Raw genomic sequence first — 16,270 nt, forward strand, 5'->3', positions numbered from 1 at the left:
AGTCGAACCCGTTACCTTCGGCAGCAATACAGAAACCCCGCGCCAGCAGTCTAAACAGCACCAGCTACATCCACACCAACAGATGACCCCGCGGTTGTCGTCTGGGGCGCCTTTTTGTTTTACGAAACTGCGTGTTTGGGGTCTTGAGGGGTTTGACAGAGTTGTGTTCCTTGAGAATGATTGCCTGGTATTGCGAAACATCGACTGTCTCTTCCTCCTGGACCTTACAGACGACAAACCCGCCTTCGCACCCACATTCTTCCCTCCAGACGCGTTTGATTCCGGGGTTATGGCGCTCAAACCTAGTAAATGCATGCAACAGAAAATCCTTCATGCCCTTCAGGCTTTTCAAACAGCCACGCGGCAGGGTTCAACAGACACAAACGAACCTCCGGATGCCACTGCCGCCTGTTCATATCCACTTTCACCGCCTCTCGAAGGAATACACACGATCACGCGAGCGGCAGAGGGCCATAAGGACACAGAAAAATTCGCCAATGCCTCTACCGGCCTCGGAAGCAGCCCCTCTAGCAGTGACAAATGTGCACAGCAGAGGGATGGTGCGCTTGCTTCACACTGCTTGCTAGCGCCCCTTTCGCAGGACTCTGCTTCTACAGATGTTGGCGCAAGAATGCAGGATGCTGCGTCGAAAGAAAGCATTTCACCAATGCCGACAGCACGCGCGGAAGTACAGCTGCCACAGGGAGCGCCGGTAGCAGCTAGCCCCCTACCGCAACAACTGCCTCCGCCTGACCTTGAGCTGAGCCCTAATATATTTCTCAATCACTTTTTCTCTTCATGGTTTGCCTGGGAGGCTCCCCACCGTCTCCCGTTCCGTTTCAACGCGCAACACATTATGTTGCAGCTGGTAGGGGGCTGCGCTGTTTCTCTTCCTTCTGCTGCTGCCGCTCCTGCTGGCCCTCTTCCGGGAGGAAACGACATCTCACGGGCCTTTGATCAGCACGGCATTAGTGCCCGCAGTCGGTATACTGCCTCAAAATCACCCCAGCGTCAGGTCCTCTCGCAGATATTCCAATCGCGAGAGCTTCGGTGTCCGTCTCCCCATTCTGCCGAAAACTTTGCAACGCGCTCAGAGAGACGTCTGCCTCTCTGGGAGGCGCCCAGGAAGTTGGAGCCCTCAGCGGGTTCCCCTTCGGATGAACGTTCTCTGTCCGGGGAGAGCTTAGTTCCAGAGACGCCTGTTCTGTCCATGCGTCTCGTGATGGAAGCTATGAAGGGCCTCGTGGGGGAGCTGGCGGGTGTTTCTCTTTCAAGCACAGAGTCGCTTGAACGCGGCGGTGCTTCTTTGTCCTCTTTGAGCGTAGGCTCTGCTGCCAGCCTTTTACCTCTGGAGTCCTCCAGCACTCGCCCTGGCAGGTCCAGCTCTCGGCTTGACGGCTCCAGCACTCGTATTGACGGCTCTCGCTCTCACCTCGACAACTCTCGGCTTTCCGAAGGAAACCTCAGCCGGTTCTCACGTAGGAGTTGCTCAGAAGAAGGTCCGCGCCTACGCGTAAATTCTTCCCTACAGTCCTTGCGCCTCGCTTCTGAGCAGGACGAATACGACTCTGAAGCCTTCCAAAGAGTTTTTGCAAGGGAGCTCAGCGAGCACGTAAAAAAACTTCTACACGGCAGCTCGCTCACTGGCGAGCCAGCAGAGGCCTCTTCGAAAGAGTCACGACAAGGAAGCAGAGAGGAGCGGCAGACGCCGGGGGTGCCGCTCCTACCGCAGCAGCCCTTGCAGCACAACCAGTCACAGGCCAGGGCACTCGCTGAATCAAGGTTATCAATGGAAGATCAGGCTGAACAAGGGGAAACGGCACGGCTACGCTCCTCCAAAACACCCCAGTTCGCTTCAGCGAACTTTAAGCCACCCCCTCTCTGGGCTGCATGCAGGCCCCTTTACGTTGTGCGCTTTTCGAGCAACTCAAAACCTTGGACCCAAGAGGGCATACGGGGGCCTCTCGAGATCATCTGGTGGCGTGTCTACCTTGGTCTAGATCCCTTCAGCGACAAGCAACTCGAGGCTTTTATCTAAGAAACGAGATAGCTCTAGAGTATACTTCCTGTACCCCAAAGGAAAGGGGACATAGCGCCAGATAGACCCCCCCGCACCTACGCCGACCACGAACATGTCAGTTTCTGACTAGCCGTCAGCCTGACTGGCTATCCAGTTGACAGAGTATTCAGCGAGCATGGCTGCTGCATCGCTCATTGCAAGCACCTCCATCTGCTGGCTAGCGGCATTCCTTATTGCGAAGAGGTCCAGCGATAGCAAACTGGTATCTTGTTTCAGTGTGTCCCTACCTGCAAACTCCCACTAACCCCCCTGCATCACCTACCGAAAATCTCAGGAGCGCCTTATGTCTAGCCATTTGAAGCTTCTAGAGAGTGTGAAACGTAGCTAGCCAGCTAGCTATTGGCACTACGTCCACCACGAAGGAGGGCAGCGTTACAATAAGCGACGAGCGAGCAACAGGAACGAAGTAGAAAGGGGGCCGAATACTTCAAATGCGAGAGTTTTAGTGCCGGTGCTTTTTTTCGCCGTTGTGTGGTGGTTGGTCTTTTCGAGGAACACAAAACATGAAAGGCAACTAGCTTTCAATATTGCCCCCCGTCAGCACCAAATGGGCAGTTCCGTCTCCCTCTTGTACTCTTTGTAATGCCTTTAAAGTGGGGAGTGACTCCATTAGGTTCTCTTGCAGCCGCCTCTCTGGAAGCGCATCCACACACATATGCACAATGATGGTCTATAGGGGTGTGGACTCCCCCTGTACATATCCTTTGTCCTTGCATGAAAAACGCGCTGCATGCACGTTTTTTCGAGAAACACCGCCAACTCACCCAGCTCGATCCTTTTCAGTTGCTTTTCCTGTTTTTTAAGACTCGGGAACTTTCCATGGAAGTGCCACGATATCCGGCGGAAGGCGTCCTTCGCATTCTGCAACAAAACCCCCGCAAGAGCGACAGCGCGCCACCCCCCAATCGCCCTGCTGTCCAGACTTCTTTCGCATGCACTATTCCCGTCATCAATGCGCAACCCCTAGAGGCCCCCTCTGCAGTGCACCTCCCCCCCCTCCAAACACTTGCGCCATATCGGGGGGGGGGTAGGCGGGAGCTCTTTCTGGAATAGCTAGCGCGTGCTCGATGGTATAAGATTAGGAATTGCACGGACCATGACGTTGCCGAAGGAGTCCCTGTAATCCAGATTCACTTCCTTTTCGTTCTCTGCATTGTGAAGCGGCAACTCAAGGTGGTGCCCGCGCCTCCGCCTGATTTTATCCAGCGAAAAGAAGTCTGAATGCCAGGCCGCATGCAGAAGTGCAACCCGGACGACCCCCCTGAAGATCCTCGTTCTGCTGCGAATCCCGCTAAGCCCCAGCTAAAACCCCTCAAAAAACCTGCCTGCTCCTAGGCAGTGTCGTAGCAACATACACCCGCCATACAGGTGAAGCAACATGACACAACTAGCACCAGCAACAGAGTGCCTAGCAGCCACTCTCGCTGTACCTTTGCTCTGCAGATACGCAAGTGCCCCAGCAACCGAATTTCCAATTGGCTGCTCTGCCATGAACTCGGGCTGCGACGCAAGCGCGCACATTCAAAAACCTGGGGCACACCTTCCTGCCGCATCCTGCAAACAAACCCTCGCGTACACCTCCCCCTCCCCCCTTTCCCCCGACCTACCGATGCACTCACTCGCATGGCGAGAAACTCGAGACGCGAGTCACCGTACCTCGGAGTCACTGTCGTCGTCTTCCTTCGACTGCTCCTCGACAAGTTCTCCTTCTTCGGCATCCTCCCTCGGCTGACTTTCGGTAGGCGACGGAGGGGGCTTTGCGGACTTGGTGGGGGTGCTATTTGTGACCTTAATGCCTCTGTATGCATGCGGTAGAGAGACAGACAGACAGACAGACAAAACACCTTAGTAAGGCCTCTACCTAAACCTCGCTTCCTTCGACTGAGGCTCGCACCACAACATCCCCAACGCCCTCACAGAAGGACGACCGTTCTAGGTGGCTAGCAAAGCCTGCTTTTTTGACGCTGCAGGCAGGAAATCAATCTCAGTAACGAGAGAAAACGCAAACCAAGCAGAGAAGGCGGGCAGAAATCACAGCTTACTTCGAAGGCTTCGGCCCGAGGAAGGCCCCTCCACCGCGTGCCTCCTGTGCCTTTTCCATTGGCGTTAAAACACTCCTGCAGAACTCTGTGGTATTCGACAGCTGCAGCCCTTCCTCGTCCTTCTCTTCCGCCTTGCCTGCAACACGCGCCAACCAATTCTCTGCCCTGAACCCTAAGCTTGAGGCTTACACGGAGCTCTCTCTCTCTGTGGTGAGAAGCAATGCAAGATTCTGATCTACAGCCACGGAGTAACCGCGCACAAAACAGAGTTTCCGAGATTCCACAGGGCTTACTTTGCTGTGTGAGCTCGACAAGCATCGCTGTCTTCGGCAAAAGGCCCTTGGAGAAAGCTTCTTCCTCTGCTCGCGTCCGTCTGCACACACCCGCCGGGGCACCTGTAGCAGCAGCAGCTGTAGCAGCAGCAACTGTAGCAGCAGCAGCTGTAGCAGCAACAGCACCTGTAGCAGCAGCAACTGTAGCAGCAGCAGCTGTAGCAGCAGCAACTGTAGCAGCAGCAGCTGTAGCAGCAACAGCACCTGTAGCAGCAGCAACTGTAGCAGCAGCAGCTGTAGCAGCAGCAACTGTAGCAGCAGCAGCACCTGTAGCAGCAGCACCTGTAGCAGCAGCAGCACCTGTAGCAGCAGCAGCTGTAGCAGCAGCACCTGTAGCAGCAGCAGCTGTAGCAGCAGCAGCTGTAGCAGCAGCAGCTGTAGCAGCAGCACCTGTAGCAGCAGCACCTGTAGCAGCAGCACCTGTAGCAGCAGCACCTGTAGCAGCAGCAGCTGTAGCAGCAGCAACTGTAGCAGCAGCAGCTGTAGCAGCAGCAGCTGTAGCAGCAGCAGCTGTAGCAGCAGCACCTGTAGCAGCAGCAGCAGCTGTAGCAGCAGCAGCTGTAGCAGCTGTAGCAGCAGCAGCTGTAGCAGCAGCAACAGCAAGAAACACACATTGCCCACCAAGGCCAAAAGGTACCCCAGACAAAAGACAGCACCACCACAGCAATATTTACGGAGCACTATTACCTCTTGATTTGTTGTAGTAGTCGCTGCCTCTCCATTTCTGTGGGATCTATCTCCTCACTACCTCCACCCGTGGTGGGCTGTACGTAGACCCCCAATTCCTCATTTAAAACCTCGGAGAGCTGCCTCACGTGCTCCTCTTGTTTGCTGCTGCTGCCTTTGCTGCCGCTGTCTTTGCTGCTGCGTTCTTTGCTGCTCTTTGATTTGCTGCCTGTGGGGCCACCGTCCTGCCGCGGGTAGTCTTCTCGATCCTTTGTTGCCGCTGCGAGCGCCGTCGCCACCATCTCCTTCTGTGCATTCTTTTCCCTGCACTCGCAACGCCAACCGCCCCCCTCCTAGATCTGTATCCCTCCCTCGCCCTCCGACATCACCACTGCGGGTGCAACGGCTGCCAAGGATCGCTGCTAAGGGCAAATCGTGGCATCGGATCTGCAGACGTACTGCAGCTGCCTGCTACTCCTGGAAGCGTGATCATCTCCCCTTCTCCTGCTGCCACCACCAACACTCTCCGAGAGGTCTTCTTCTAAGTCTGCAGCAGTGTCCTCTTGAGCAGCAGCCAGGCCCAGCCAAAACTCCATTCCAGTCTTCCTTTGCTTCTCTTTCCTCTGCTTCTTCGGCTTCCTAAAGGCCGGCACCCCGAGCACGTCAGCCTCCCCCTCGACTCCTGCTGCTGCCGCCTTCTCACCATCCGCTTCAGCTGCAGAAGCAGTTGCAGCATCCTGCTTCAGCATGTCTTGCAGCATAAACCCCTTCGCCTCTCCTGGGGGTCTCGCAAGGCCCTTCGCTGCCGCCTCTTCCTGCTGCCATTCATCGTAATGCGCAAGAATATCCTTTTTCTCGCCCCCCCCCTCCAATTCCTCTGCTGCGTTGTACGCCGTCTTCTGGTGCGCTTGCTGCTGCCGCTTGTGCTTCCGCTGCAGCATTTCCTTTTCCCTGAGCTGGAGAGACTCAAGAACGTCTCCGTCCTCGTTCAAGGAGCCGTCAGGCGCAAGGATCTGCGCATCCTGCAGGGTCAAGACGACAGCCTCACCCTCCGGCAAATCCGAGGCATCATGAGCCACACGCGCTGCCATGGGGGCGCCTGCCGCTGCCGTGTCTTCGGAGGCTGCTGCCTGCTCTGCTGCTGAATTGGCTGCAGCGCCCTCCTCAGCCTCGGAATCCGATTCATCATCGTAGCGCACACGGTCCACTAAATGAGACACACACATAAATGTATGCATACACCAATTGTGACAGCCACACATAGGCACCCGCCCTTCGAAACACCCCAAAGCGTCGTGCGCGGCTTCTGCTGCCGCCTCCAGCAGCCGCGCTGACAGAGTTCATGCTGCTGCAGAGCAGCAGCAGCACCAGCATCAGCAGCAAGCAAGACCAACAGCAAACGCCTTCAACATTCAAAACACCGCTCTCAGAAAAGCAGCGCCAGGAAGCACACAGGCAAGCGCAAGTAGGATAGCGGCTAACACATGCCAGCACAACCTCGCAAGCAACAGCCATAAGTACCACGGCCTTGGGAGGCTAGCGTTTGCTGCTCCTTCTTCGCCTTCCGCATCCGTGAAATCCACGCAAGGGGATCCAGGATGTCTGAATCTTGAGCTGCTGCCGATGCGATGGTGTCGCCAGAAATCAACAGTGCATGCGCTACCCGGCGCTTCTGCAGTTCTTCCTCTTCTCTCCTTTCCCTTGCGGCTGCTGCTGCAGCTGCTGCAGCGGTATCTGTCGAGGGCTTCGCGTCCTTAGACTCTCCGCCGTCATCTTCTGCTGCAACGGCCGACGCCACGGCTGCACTCGCATCAGCCTCGCGGTGCCGCTTGCCGCTGCTGCTCGTGGAAACTCTGTCATGGCTGCTTGCACCACTGCTGCCCGTTTTGTCCTGCAGCAAACAGCAGCATCGAAGGCAGCCGACTCTAGAAAGGGGCGACGGCGTGCAAACTGCAAGCCTCTGGGGTTGGATGTCTTCCTGTTTGCTCGACTAGGGGTTCCCGGCAGTATGCATGTGCATACCTTCGCATCCAGCCGCAGCGGCTTGAGGCCGAGCTTGGCTCTCAGCGCATTTGTCTCTTCAATAGAGAGCGTCACTTCTTTGCTCTGCGTCGACATTGCTGCGCAGGCAGTATTCTCAAGGGCTGCAACCCTCCCAAACCCTGGCGAGAGGCCGCCGCAAGGGACGCGCCCAAGTGTACACGAAAGAGAAGCCTCAGAGGTTTCCGCGTGCGAGTGTTTGCGTCTTTGAAGATCGATTTTTGCGTTTTCGGAACAAAAAGTTAAGCCGTTAAGGGCCTGGCACCGGCGGGGCCCCATGCATGCGAAGAGGAGCAAGCCTTCGGTGACTGCGGCACTGATGGGTAATAAATAGCCCAGTCTGTTCAAATCCCTGAAGTTTGGGGCTTCCAAAGTCTGTAGCTTTGCAAGGGTCAACGGAGAGTGTTTGGCGGGAGTAACTGATACGCCCCCTTCGGCTTTCTTGCCATTTTTTCTGTTGCTGTGCCTTCTACGCTGGCAGTTGCTCTGTTGCATTCGCTGATCGAATCGTTGCTTTATGACTGCCGAGCGCCGCAGAGTGCTCCTGGGTGGCCTTGCGTGTCTTAAGCGGCGCGCTTCCCTGACGCTTAAGGCGTAGGGTTTGATGATGCAAGACTCGAAGGGCTTATCGGAGAATGTTCGGAGGTTGCGGTTTATGTCTGCTCAGCAGCAGACCCGACCGGTAGCACCAGCAGCAGGCGCGGCGACAGCGGGTGGCAGGCAGGACTGGTGTGCCCCTGGTTGGGAGCAAGCGGAAACTTTGTATGAACAACAGCAACAACAACAACAGCAGCAGCAGCAGCAGGCAGCAAGCGACTCTGCCCTTCACTACGACCTCCTTCTCTTCAGGTGAGGCGGAAGAACGCTCCCGGAGCAGCAGCTGGAGAGCCACGTGTGGCAAGCAGAGAGTCCGTGTGCACTCCCGAGACTCATTTTGATGATGTGGGACTGGTGTCTGCAGGCGGTCCTTCGGCGGGATGAATCCCTTCATCGAGTCTCTTACCAAGAAGCAAATTAGAAAGGCGGCTGCCGCGGAAGCGCACAGAGAAGAGAGAGACCAGGCCCTTCTTCTCGCACGTAGCAGACAGAGTAGGCAGATGCCAGCGGGCCTGTAAGGCGTCGAGCTAAGGGGCCCACGCACGGGGCACGTTGGTTGCCTTAAGTGCTTCTTTGAGTCCAAGATTCTCCGACTTAAACCCCACACCTTTGCTATGGTAGTGTAGCTGACACCCGACAAACGGGTTGGCGGTAGGCTGAAAGCTGCCACTGCCGCACGGATTTCGGAAAGCCCTGTTCAGGTGCTAAGGGCAAATGCCTGTGTCTAGAAGGCACGCAACGACAAGGTCTTCTTCTGCGTGTGCATTAGTACTTAGCAATATATGCGGCCATTTATCGGGTGGGGAAGCAAGCTAGGGACCTTCAAACTAACTCTTGCCGGTCAGGCGTAATGTCTACTGGGCTGTCGCGGACGCTCCGCCACGCAACCAGCTAGCTGAATGTGCGAAACGAAACACGAGGTCGCTGTATGCACACTGGGAGGCACCGTCCGGTCGGCCCTCATGACTAAAAATATACTACGGCTGTTGCTGGGAATCTTGCCTTGCTGAATAACTCAGGAGCTGCGGTTTCGGCGGCAAGAGTTGCTGCTGGTGCTTGTGCAATGCTCGAAGAGGTATGCTTCTTGTGGTGCTTTAGAAGAAATGACAATAGCTTAGGTGTACACTCAGGACTTAGAGGGTCAAATAGCTAGTAGATCATCCTCAAAGTGCAAGAGGATTGTGGGTGGTGGGGGCCTTTCTGCGGGGTCGCACGGAACGTCGTCTGAGTCAGAAACTATATGGATGTCGTTTTGCGTGAGGGATTTGTCGAGGTCTACCGCCCGGCCTCGGCACGACCACGTGTACGCTTCTGCGTGCGAGTTGGCCCCTTTGAGTTGCTGATCTAGAACAAGTTTTAAGGGCTTATCAATCGGGATATGCAGCGCTGTCTTCTGCCCCGTCAGAGTGTTTAGGAAGTACACTGGTGCAACAGACTGTGCTAGTTCGCCCACGATATATCTGGCATCGCGCCACCACGGGGTGCCTGTACAGCCTGAACCGGGAACGTGCAGGAAGGGGGTATTGGGGTGTTTGTACACTTCGGTGGTGTCGCTCCGCACGCGAGCAACGGCCTGGGGTTGCATTGTATCTGGACAGAACCAGTGGGATATGTCTGACCCCGCGTTTTCTATCAGCGGGACGGCGAGCTGGTTCCTATTAAGAGCCAACAACGGTGACAAGTCGTATACGCGCCCGTAAACTGAGACCCAACAATCAGTGGAGACGCAGTGGCGCTGCAGGTCGTCAGGAAGGATAAAACCACCCCTAGGGGGAGGGCGAGCCACTTCACGGGCGTCCACATCGTTGTAAACCTCGGGACGAGCACGCGGTTGAGACATCGTCCTGCTGCTCTTGCTGATCCTGTTGGCTGGTTCTGCATTCAGTGCTAATCGTTTTGCTGCTGCGGGTGAGGTGACGAGCAGAATCAGTAATTAGTGATATAAGTAAGGCTTCGGCAGCTTACTGCTGCGGCAACGCTGCTCTTTGCAGATTCTCAACTTGCTCGCGAGAGGAGTGCGCGTTGGTGGTGCTGTTGTTAGTTGAGCAACTACTGCGAATGCTGCTCCTATTATTGTTGCAGTAGAAGCTGCTATTGCTACTATATAGCTGCTTTCAAAACTGGCTGCCGGATTTCGTGGGCGTGGAACCGTCAGGATGCCCTTACCAACATGGGTCCCTCCAAGGGGACCCCCAGCTGGCTTGCATTAGAACTTGAAAGATAGGATTTAGGGCTTACAAATGACCATTCATTAAACAGCACCTATCAAACCAATTATTGTCTAGTCTTATGACTACTTACGTCACATGTGATGGGTAATAACTCCCGAAAACTCCTGTGGAGGCGAGGTGACCTCGAGCCTCTGTGCGCAGGGCTATCCCATGTACACAGTGCTTCGAATTCACCGAAAAGCGATTTGCTGTTTACAGCTGGAGCATCTGTCTTCAAAACAGACATTTTTCACGGTAAGTCGAATTGCCCACAAGTATTCAATTTGAGCTAAAAGTCAACAACTTTCGGAGTTCTCATCCAGAGTTGTACAGCCCTTGGCTTAGAGTCTCAAGGTTTTGCCCTTCGCTCTTAAGACGTGGTATGCCGAACCTTTTGATATTTTGCCACCTCCCCATCCCTCTCTACAAGTAGTGTGAATGATGTACGCAGCACCGAAAGATATATACAGGAGGAGGCACAAGTGTAGAGGAGGCAGTAGGCGGGAAATGAATGCTAAGGCTTTAGTATAAAATTCTGGACAGAACAGGCAAAAGAATCGGTAGGCACCGAGGGATGCAGAGACCGAAAACTGGCAGTGTCCATTCATAGAGAATCACACATGTAGAACACAACCAGGGGACAGAAGAAATCAGAAAGACTAGAAGACGCACAAATTAAGGCAGAAGCTATGCCTAGGAAAATCAAGCACTTCGTTTCAAGGGGTGTGAGTACAGCCAGTGAGAGAAAGAGCTATAATTTTTGGAACAGACACAAGGTATCCTCCAATGTTTTGGCGCCCTGAAGCTAAAGTTCCAGAGGACTCAAGGCACGACCGACTCAAAGTGACGGCCCCTCTAGCGCATCATAATTTTACGTCTTCATCTTAGTGGCATTCTGCGGGCAAAAGGAACAATTACGTTTTAGTTGTCGAGAGCCAGCAAGAGATGCACCGGCGAAAGGCAATTGCCGTACTGTCAGCAGCACGCGCAGTAGCAGGAGCTGCTGCGCCTGAGCACGCGAACAAACTGTGGCGATTGCATGAAAATTGCTTCAAGAAAAGGGTATCTTACCTTCTGTGCACATAAATTTGTGGAGACGATACCGCCTGGCCTGCTGTCAACCACTTCGTGATTAACGGGCTTGGGGAGAACCACGAGAACTCTTCGTAGAGGTGGTATTTTAGATTTGATGTGGAGAATAAATGCCTCATCAGCTAAGTCAGTTTCCGTCAAAATACAAACGATGGAGACGAGATAGCAGGAAACTGATACTGTCATATTGTTGGTATCAATTCCGATGCTCCGGCAGACCGACTGGAGTCCTTACATATGTGCCGCATACGCTGGCGACTTGGTACACACAAGCTCATGTTTATACCGTGATTCGCCCTCTCTGCGAACATATTGAACCTGGCACAATCAATCTCAGCTAGCGTATAAATGATTGAGCAAGAAGCTATCAAGAGGGAAAAGCTCAGAGGGACATGCACAGTTAACAGGAAGACATGTGCAGGTGCTTCTTTTCGTTACCAGTCACTCCAACACATTAACTTCGCACTAAATGCAGCCTCAGACACAGAGAATGACCAAAAAGTGCGTTTTTCTGTAGATGTCCTATCACCAGAAAACACTGCGTATCTATTTCCAGCGTCAAAAGGGGCACAATAGTGTACAGACAAGCCATCGATAGAAAGCAAACAGACTGTCACGTGTGAAACTGTAAAGCAGCAATCTACCGAGATCAGCCTGTGTAGAGACATAGAAGAAAGTAAAGGGAGATGTGGACATATTGAGTGATGTCCCTTTTCTTCTATCCGCGTGAAACACTGTTTTAAGGTCATAGAGGCGGAACACTTAATCGAAGACAATGCAAACTCTAAAATTCATTGAGTGTTTCCCAGCAAGGCGCCCTAGTTTCCCTGCCCGCAAACCCAAAGTTTGGACACGTGTGGGGAGAGTCAGCTAGCGTACGCGGTGCTGCAATCTCCAAGCACTCTGAGCATTCACAGCTAGTTGCACAAAGCCTCCACCGCACCCGCATACATCATTGCGTCTTCTTGTGTCGAGTAAATAGTCCTCAGCAATGAATAAAATGTATGAACAGCCAAACCAGTTAGTCAGTTCTTTACAATCCTTTTGGCTTCAAAGCGCAGCGTGGGTTACTTCAGCAACCGCAGCACCCCCGCTGTTGCAGAAGGGGCAAGTGTTCAAGAGGCTAGCATCGACCGGGCAGCAGGCACTTGCTCGCTCTGTGTTAGTACAGCGTCAAGGGTTTGGGGTGGCTTACGGCTGAAATTATGCTCTTTTAGCCGCCTAGCTTCTAGACTCCATAAGCGAGGTGGCCGTGCACATGCGGGGAAATTATGCCCCTGGTTATATGTACAAGCAAGAAAACACACGTGCAAATGAGGTAGCTCATGGTGTCTATAATAGCCGTAACAAGCACTGCGGCGGGTGCTGGTGCCGCTGGAGGTGAGTGTGAAGGCAACAAACCAATCGGCAGGGGGGCCCTCTTGGGGCCCCCTCGGGCGCTTCCGGGTCCAGCCCAGCACTTTAAGGGCTTGTGTTCCCCTTGTTGAGGGTTTTGTCATCGGAGTTTGCGGCTCATGACGTCGGTGTTGGATGCATTACACTAAAATTTTTGCCTTGCGGTAGCATCTCATTCGCTATGAGCGTCACCAGAGGGTGCCGCAGCTGCTGCCGCATGCAGCAAACGGAAAGAGTAGAACGGGCGAGAGCAGGGCGATTTTGCACCTTATCCACTGCATTCAAAGAGAACAGCATTGTAGTGTGGCTGTAGATTCTGGCGACAGGCTGGAGCAGACAGAGAGGCCTGCTAGTCCCCTTCAGAAGCGTAGAACATTTTGATATGCAAACCCTATCCCTATCCCGGGCAGTAGCGAATCACCGGTCTCTGTATTTAGGGTAGCATCTCGCCTCGGAGTAGGGTGGAGGAAGTTCGTCGCCGTGCGAGCAGCAGCGGCTGCAGCAGAGGCTGCAACGCCTGCTGCAGCTTCAACAACTTGCGTGCGAGGGGGCTGATTCAGCGGTGAAGATAGGGGCAGGCAGCCTTCAATAAAAGGGCTCTGAGATGTACCGCCACCCATTTTATCCTCCTCTTTCGACGGAGGAGCTGCAGGAGCGTGACGCGCTCCTCGCACTCTGCAAGGGGACCCAGGAAGCGTTTCCCCGAAATTCCATCAGCTCACCTAGCAGCAACGGCTTTCCCAGCAGCAGTGGCGGCAGCCGCGTTTTTTGGGGGAGTATTGATGGGGGCAAAGGCAAGTGCAAGATCAGAAGGAGCTGTTTGGGATTTTCAGCAGACGGCAGCAAGGTGCTGGCGGGCTTTCATGACTCCGTGGCTATTGCCGCTGTCGGTACACTTTCCGCGCATCTCAACATCGGCGTGCCAGGCGTCGGCCTTGTGCTTCCACATCCAGTGCATCCGGAACTTGTAGCTGTTGGATGCCAGGTACAGCTCTCCAGCTGCTTGCTCTGCTTCCTGCTGCACTAGCTGGGGGGGTTATGGCTGGAAACACTCGAGCGCTCTACGTTGCGATCTGCAGTCTGGGGAATATCTGTTTGTCTGTCTGTCTGTCTAGGGGCCGAACCGTACTGGCTCAATTTTGCGGCTGCTGGATTTGCGGCAGCAGCCCCCGCGCTCCCTTGTTCCTGCCGGCAGCAGCAACAGCGATGTAGGAGCTGCGGGGGTGACGTATACCTCGCCTTACGGGGAAGAATGGTGGACAGGGACCTGGCATCCCTCGGGGAAGTATTTGGTGTGTATTGACAAAAGAGATAGACTGCACGCACTTCATCCAGAGCAGCCACAGCAGCAACAGCAGCAGCAACAGCAGCAACAGCGGACAGGCAGTACCACCAGCGCCACTAGCAGCAGCGGTGCTTGCGGATTCAAGCGCAGCGTCATTCAGCTGGAATCAGTGACTTACGGGTGCTGCTTCGGGTTGGGTGGGCGTGTGTTGATAGCCGCTCAAGAAGATGGTTGCTGTCGCGTGCTGCCTTCTGCTGCTACAGTCGACAGTGGAGCAGCAGCTGCTGCGTTGCAGGTGCCTCTCCTTCAGGGTCCAGCAGTGGTGACGGCGGCCTCAGGAAGAGACGGCGAGGTGTTTGCGGTCGGTGGGGGAGACGGCAGCATTCAGATATTGGATACGGCGAGCCTCTCTCCTGTGGGGTCTCTTCCTAGAGGAGATGTGGGGGTGCAATGTATGGCCCTCAGCAGTGACGGATCTCTCATTGCGTGGGCGACTAAGCGGACTCCTCCAGAGAAGTAGGTGTGGCGTGGCTTCAGGGAGAAGCACCAGAGTTTAGGTACAGTAGAAAGCTCTTGCATGGGAGGGTCTCTGTGTGTGCGAGCGAGGGTGTCGCTGAGCGGGGGGTGCTTGGTTACGAATCTGTAGCAATACCGAGGACGCTAGGCGTGTTTCGGGCTTAATGCAAGACCCCGATTCTTGTAGCTTCATGCATGCATGCGACTGTGCTTGTTTTGCATGCAGGGAGGAGTCTCTGATGCGGCGCCTGGACGAAGGCCCACGCCCGGGGTCCCCTAAACTCTGTCTTGCTGCAGTTTCTCCCACTGAGGTGCTGCTGCAACTCGAGACTAGTGGCCAGGTAACAGCGACTGCCTTTCATCCTCACAGGAAGCTCTTAGCGGTTGCCTGTGACTTAGAAAGCAGCGGCAGCAGCAACAGTAGCGGCACCAGCAGCAACCGATATGGCAGCAACAACAAAAATATAGGCATCATCACTTTAGATTGATGCCAGCATTTGCACTAGCAGCGTTTGCAGTTGAAGCGCCAGCTCGGCCTGCAATTTCAGTAACAGGCACGCACACTGCTGCCGGGCTTCCCAATTGCAGCGAAAACGGCAGCAACCGCTGCTGCTGCTGCAGGGACATTTTGCTGATGCATATTTTTGGCGCTCTTTGGGGTTAATCATTAGGCGCAGTACGACTAGAGCGGTACAATTTAGTCTGGGAGCAAAAGTTTGAAGAAAAGGATTCTTCTAGCGCTGTGAGTAACTGTCTACCCAGACACCCCAATTCTAGCATGAGCACGATAGCTGGACAGAAGCCTGGTTGAACGGGCAGCTTACTGAATCTGTGATCGTGCCGCGTCTGACTGCCTCCCTAGGATATACAACCGCCTCCCAGCTGCTCCTGCTGCATACGCGCCTGTTGCACTTTTTGATTCTTGCGTAATCGTGGAGTAGCTGTAGCAACCAGGGAGCGATAAAAGCTCCCAACGCCTATGGACATGTCGACTCTCATTTCCCTACGGAAGGGCATTGCAATGAGTCTCCTAGGATTCTGTAACTCAAGTGCCTCGGGTTTGAATTAAATACAGAGGGTTGTGCGCACAAAGTGGCACTTCGTCATTTCCTGGTACCTCATCGAGCGTGGGTAAAGAGTTGAATGATCGGTGTGTGTCTTAGCAAATCATAACTCTTGCACAACACTGTTGGCTTGATACACGAGGATGCTATGTTGTGTGCAACAGCACTACATGCTCTGTGCAACTAGCTGTCGATGCTCAGAGTGCTGAAGGATGCAACTACGCTCACCCTGGCTGTTTCTTACTCCTTAGGACGGTGGCTCTTGAGGCGCACAGGCCAAAAAAAGCGATAATCTTAATACATGCAATGGGTTGCCATTAAGCTTTTATGAAGTGTGCAGGTAACTGGCGGCCTAGGGAGGCGCTAATTGAAGGGATTTAGAGGTCTTGCACAGGAAGCTACATTGCGCTGTACAAGCTGTTTTCGCCCTTTCTGATGTGTAACGCCACTCTCTGCATGGGAATTCGGGGTTCGGGTAGGCCAGCGGTGGGCCTAGAGGAAAAGAGCTGGACAGAGCCATAGGTACTCCTCAGAAAGGGGTTTGTGGAATGCAATTTGGCCTCCGTACCCCTTCGTTTTCGTGAGTTAGAGCGTTAAATGAATGGCTTAGATGGTTCAGTACCAGGGTTGAGCTGTACGGACCAGGCTAGCACGCTGCGCATCCATCCTTCGCTATGTGCGTTACGGGCATGAGAAGCAACCTGTAGGCTGCGTGCCGTACGGTCGAAGGAGGAGTCTCATGCCATCCAACCTGACCGCACACACCCGAAGTGGTATCCCAGAAATTATATGGAACTAGTCCGTTAAGTGTCGCAACCCACTAGAAGCGGGTAGTGATATCGTGGAACGCCCTCCGAGGTCACTACAAGCGGGAAGAAAACAGCTGAAAGAGCCCTTACTCAGAGTTTATCGTGTTTTCTTCGTCACAGGCGATATTAATTTGGGCAGTTT

The 16,270-nt window shown here is 54.2% G+C and overlaps 5 protein-coding genes across 5 annotated transcripts; 3 read left to right on the forward strand and 2 right to left on the reverse strand.

Moving 5' to 3' along the window:
• The first annotated feature begins 82 nt into the window (after positions 1 to 82).
• On the forward strand, positions 83 to 2,038 carry LOC34621267. The gene has a single exon (XM_026334325.1). It carries the CDS (start codon positions 83 to 85, stop codon positions 2,036 to 2,038), a length of 1,956 nt encoding a protein of 651 aa, XP_026190110.1.
• A 556-nt stretch (positions 2,039 to 2,594) lies between these two features.
• Positions 2,595 to 7,238, reverse strand: LOC34621268 (U4/U6.U5 tri-snRNP-associated protein 1). Its single transcript, XM_026334352.1, has 11 exons — positions 7,143 to 7,238; positions 6,642 to 7,011; positions 5,580 to 6,327; positions 5,142 to 5,444; positions 4,416 to 4,495; positions 4,123 to 4,258; positions 3,737 to 3,878; positions 3,511 to 3,580; positions 3,176 to 3,297; positions 2,845 to 2,941; positions 2,595 to 2,713 (listed from the first exon to the last, which is right to left on the reverse strand). The coding sequence occupies exons 1-11, from the start codon at positions 7,236 to 7,238 to the stop codon at positions 2,595 to 2,597; spliced, it is 2,283 nt and encodes a 760-aa protein (XP_026190137.1).
• A 526-nt stretch (positions 7,239 to 7,764) lies between these two features.
• Positions 7,765 to 8,275, forward strand: LOC113146566. Its single transcript, XM_026334326.1, has 2 exons — positions 7,765 to 8,009; positions 8,122 to 8,275. The coding sequence occupies exons 1-2, from the start codon at positions 7,765 to 7,767 to the stop codon at positions 8,273 to 8,275; spliced, it is 399 nt and encodes a 132-aa protein (XP_026190111.1).
• A 623-nt stretch (positions 8,276 to 8,898) lies between these two features.
• On the reverse strand, positions 8,899 to 9,597 carry LOC34623681 (cytochrome b5 domain-containing protein 1). The gene has a single exon (XM_022736795.2). It carries the CDS (start codon positions 9,595 to 9,597, stop codon positions 8,899 to 8,901), a length of 699 nt encoding a protein of 232 aa, XP_022586600.2.
• Positions 9,598 to 13,058: 3,461 nt separating this feature from the next.
• Positions 13,059 to 14,743, forward strand: LOC113146571. Its single transcript, XM_026334353.1, is given in 3 exon segments — positions 13,059 to 13,439; positions 13,570 to 14,259; positions 14,489 to 14,743. Coding segments are annotated over 3 exon segments (1,326 nt in total).
• The last annotated feature ends 1,527 nt before the right edge of the window (positions 14,744 to 16,270 follow it).

The sequence above is a fragment of the Cyclospora cayetanensis genome, unplaced genomic scaffold, assembly GCF_002999335.1.
Source record: "Cyclospora cayetanensis isolate NF1_C8 unplaced genomic scaffold, CcayRef3 CcayRef3_contig_4, whole genome shotgun sequence".
NCBI classification, from domain to species: Eukaryota; Apicomplexa; class Conoidasida; order Eucoccidiorida; family Eimeriidae; genus Cyclospora; species Cyclospora cayetanensis.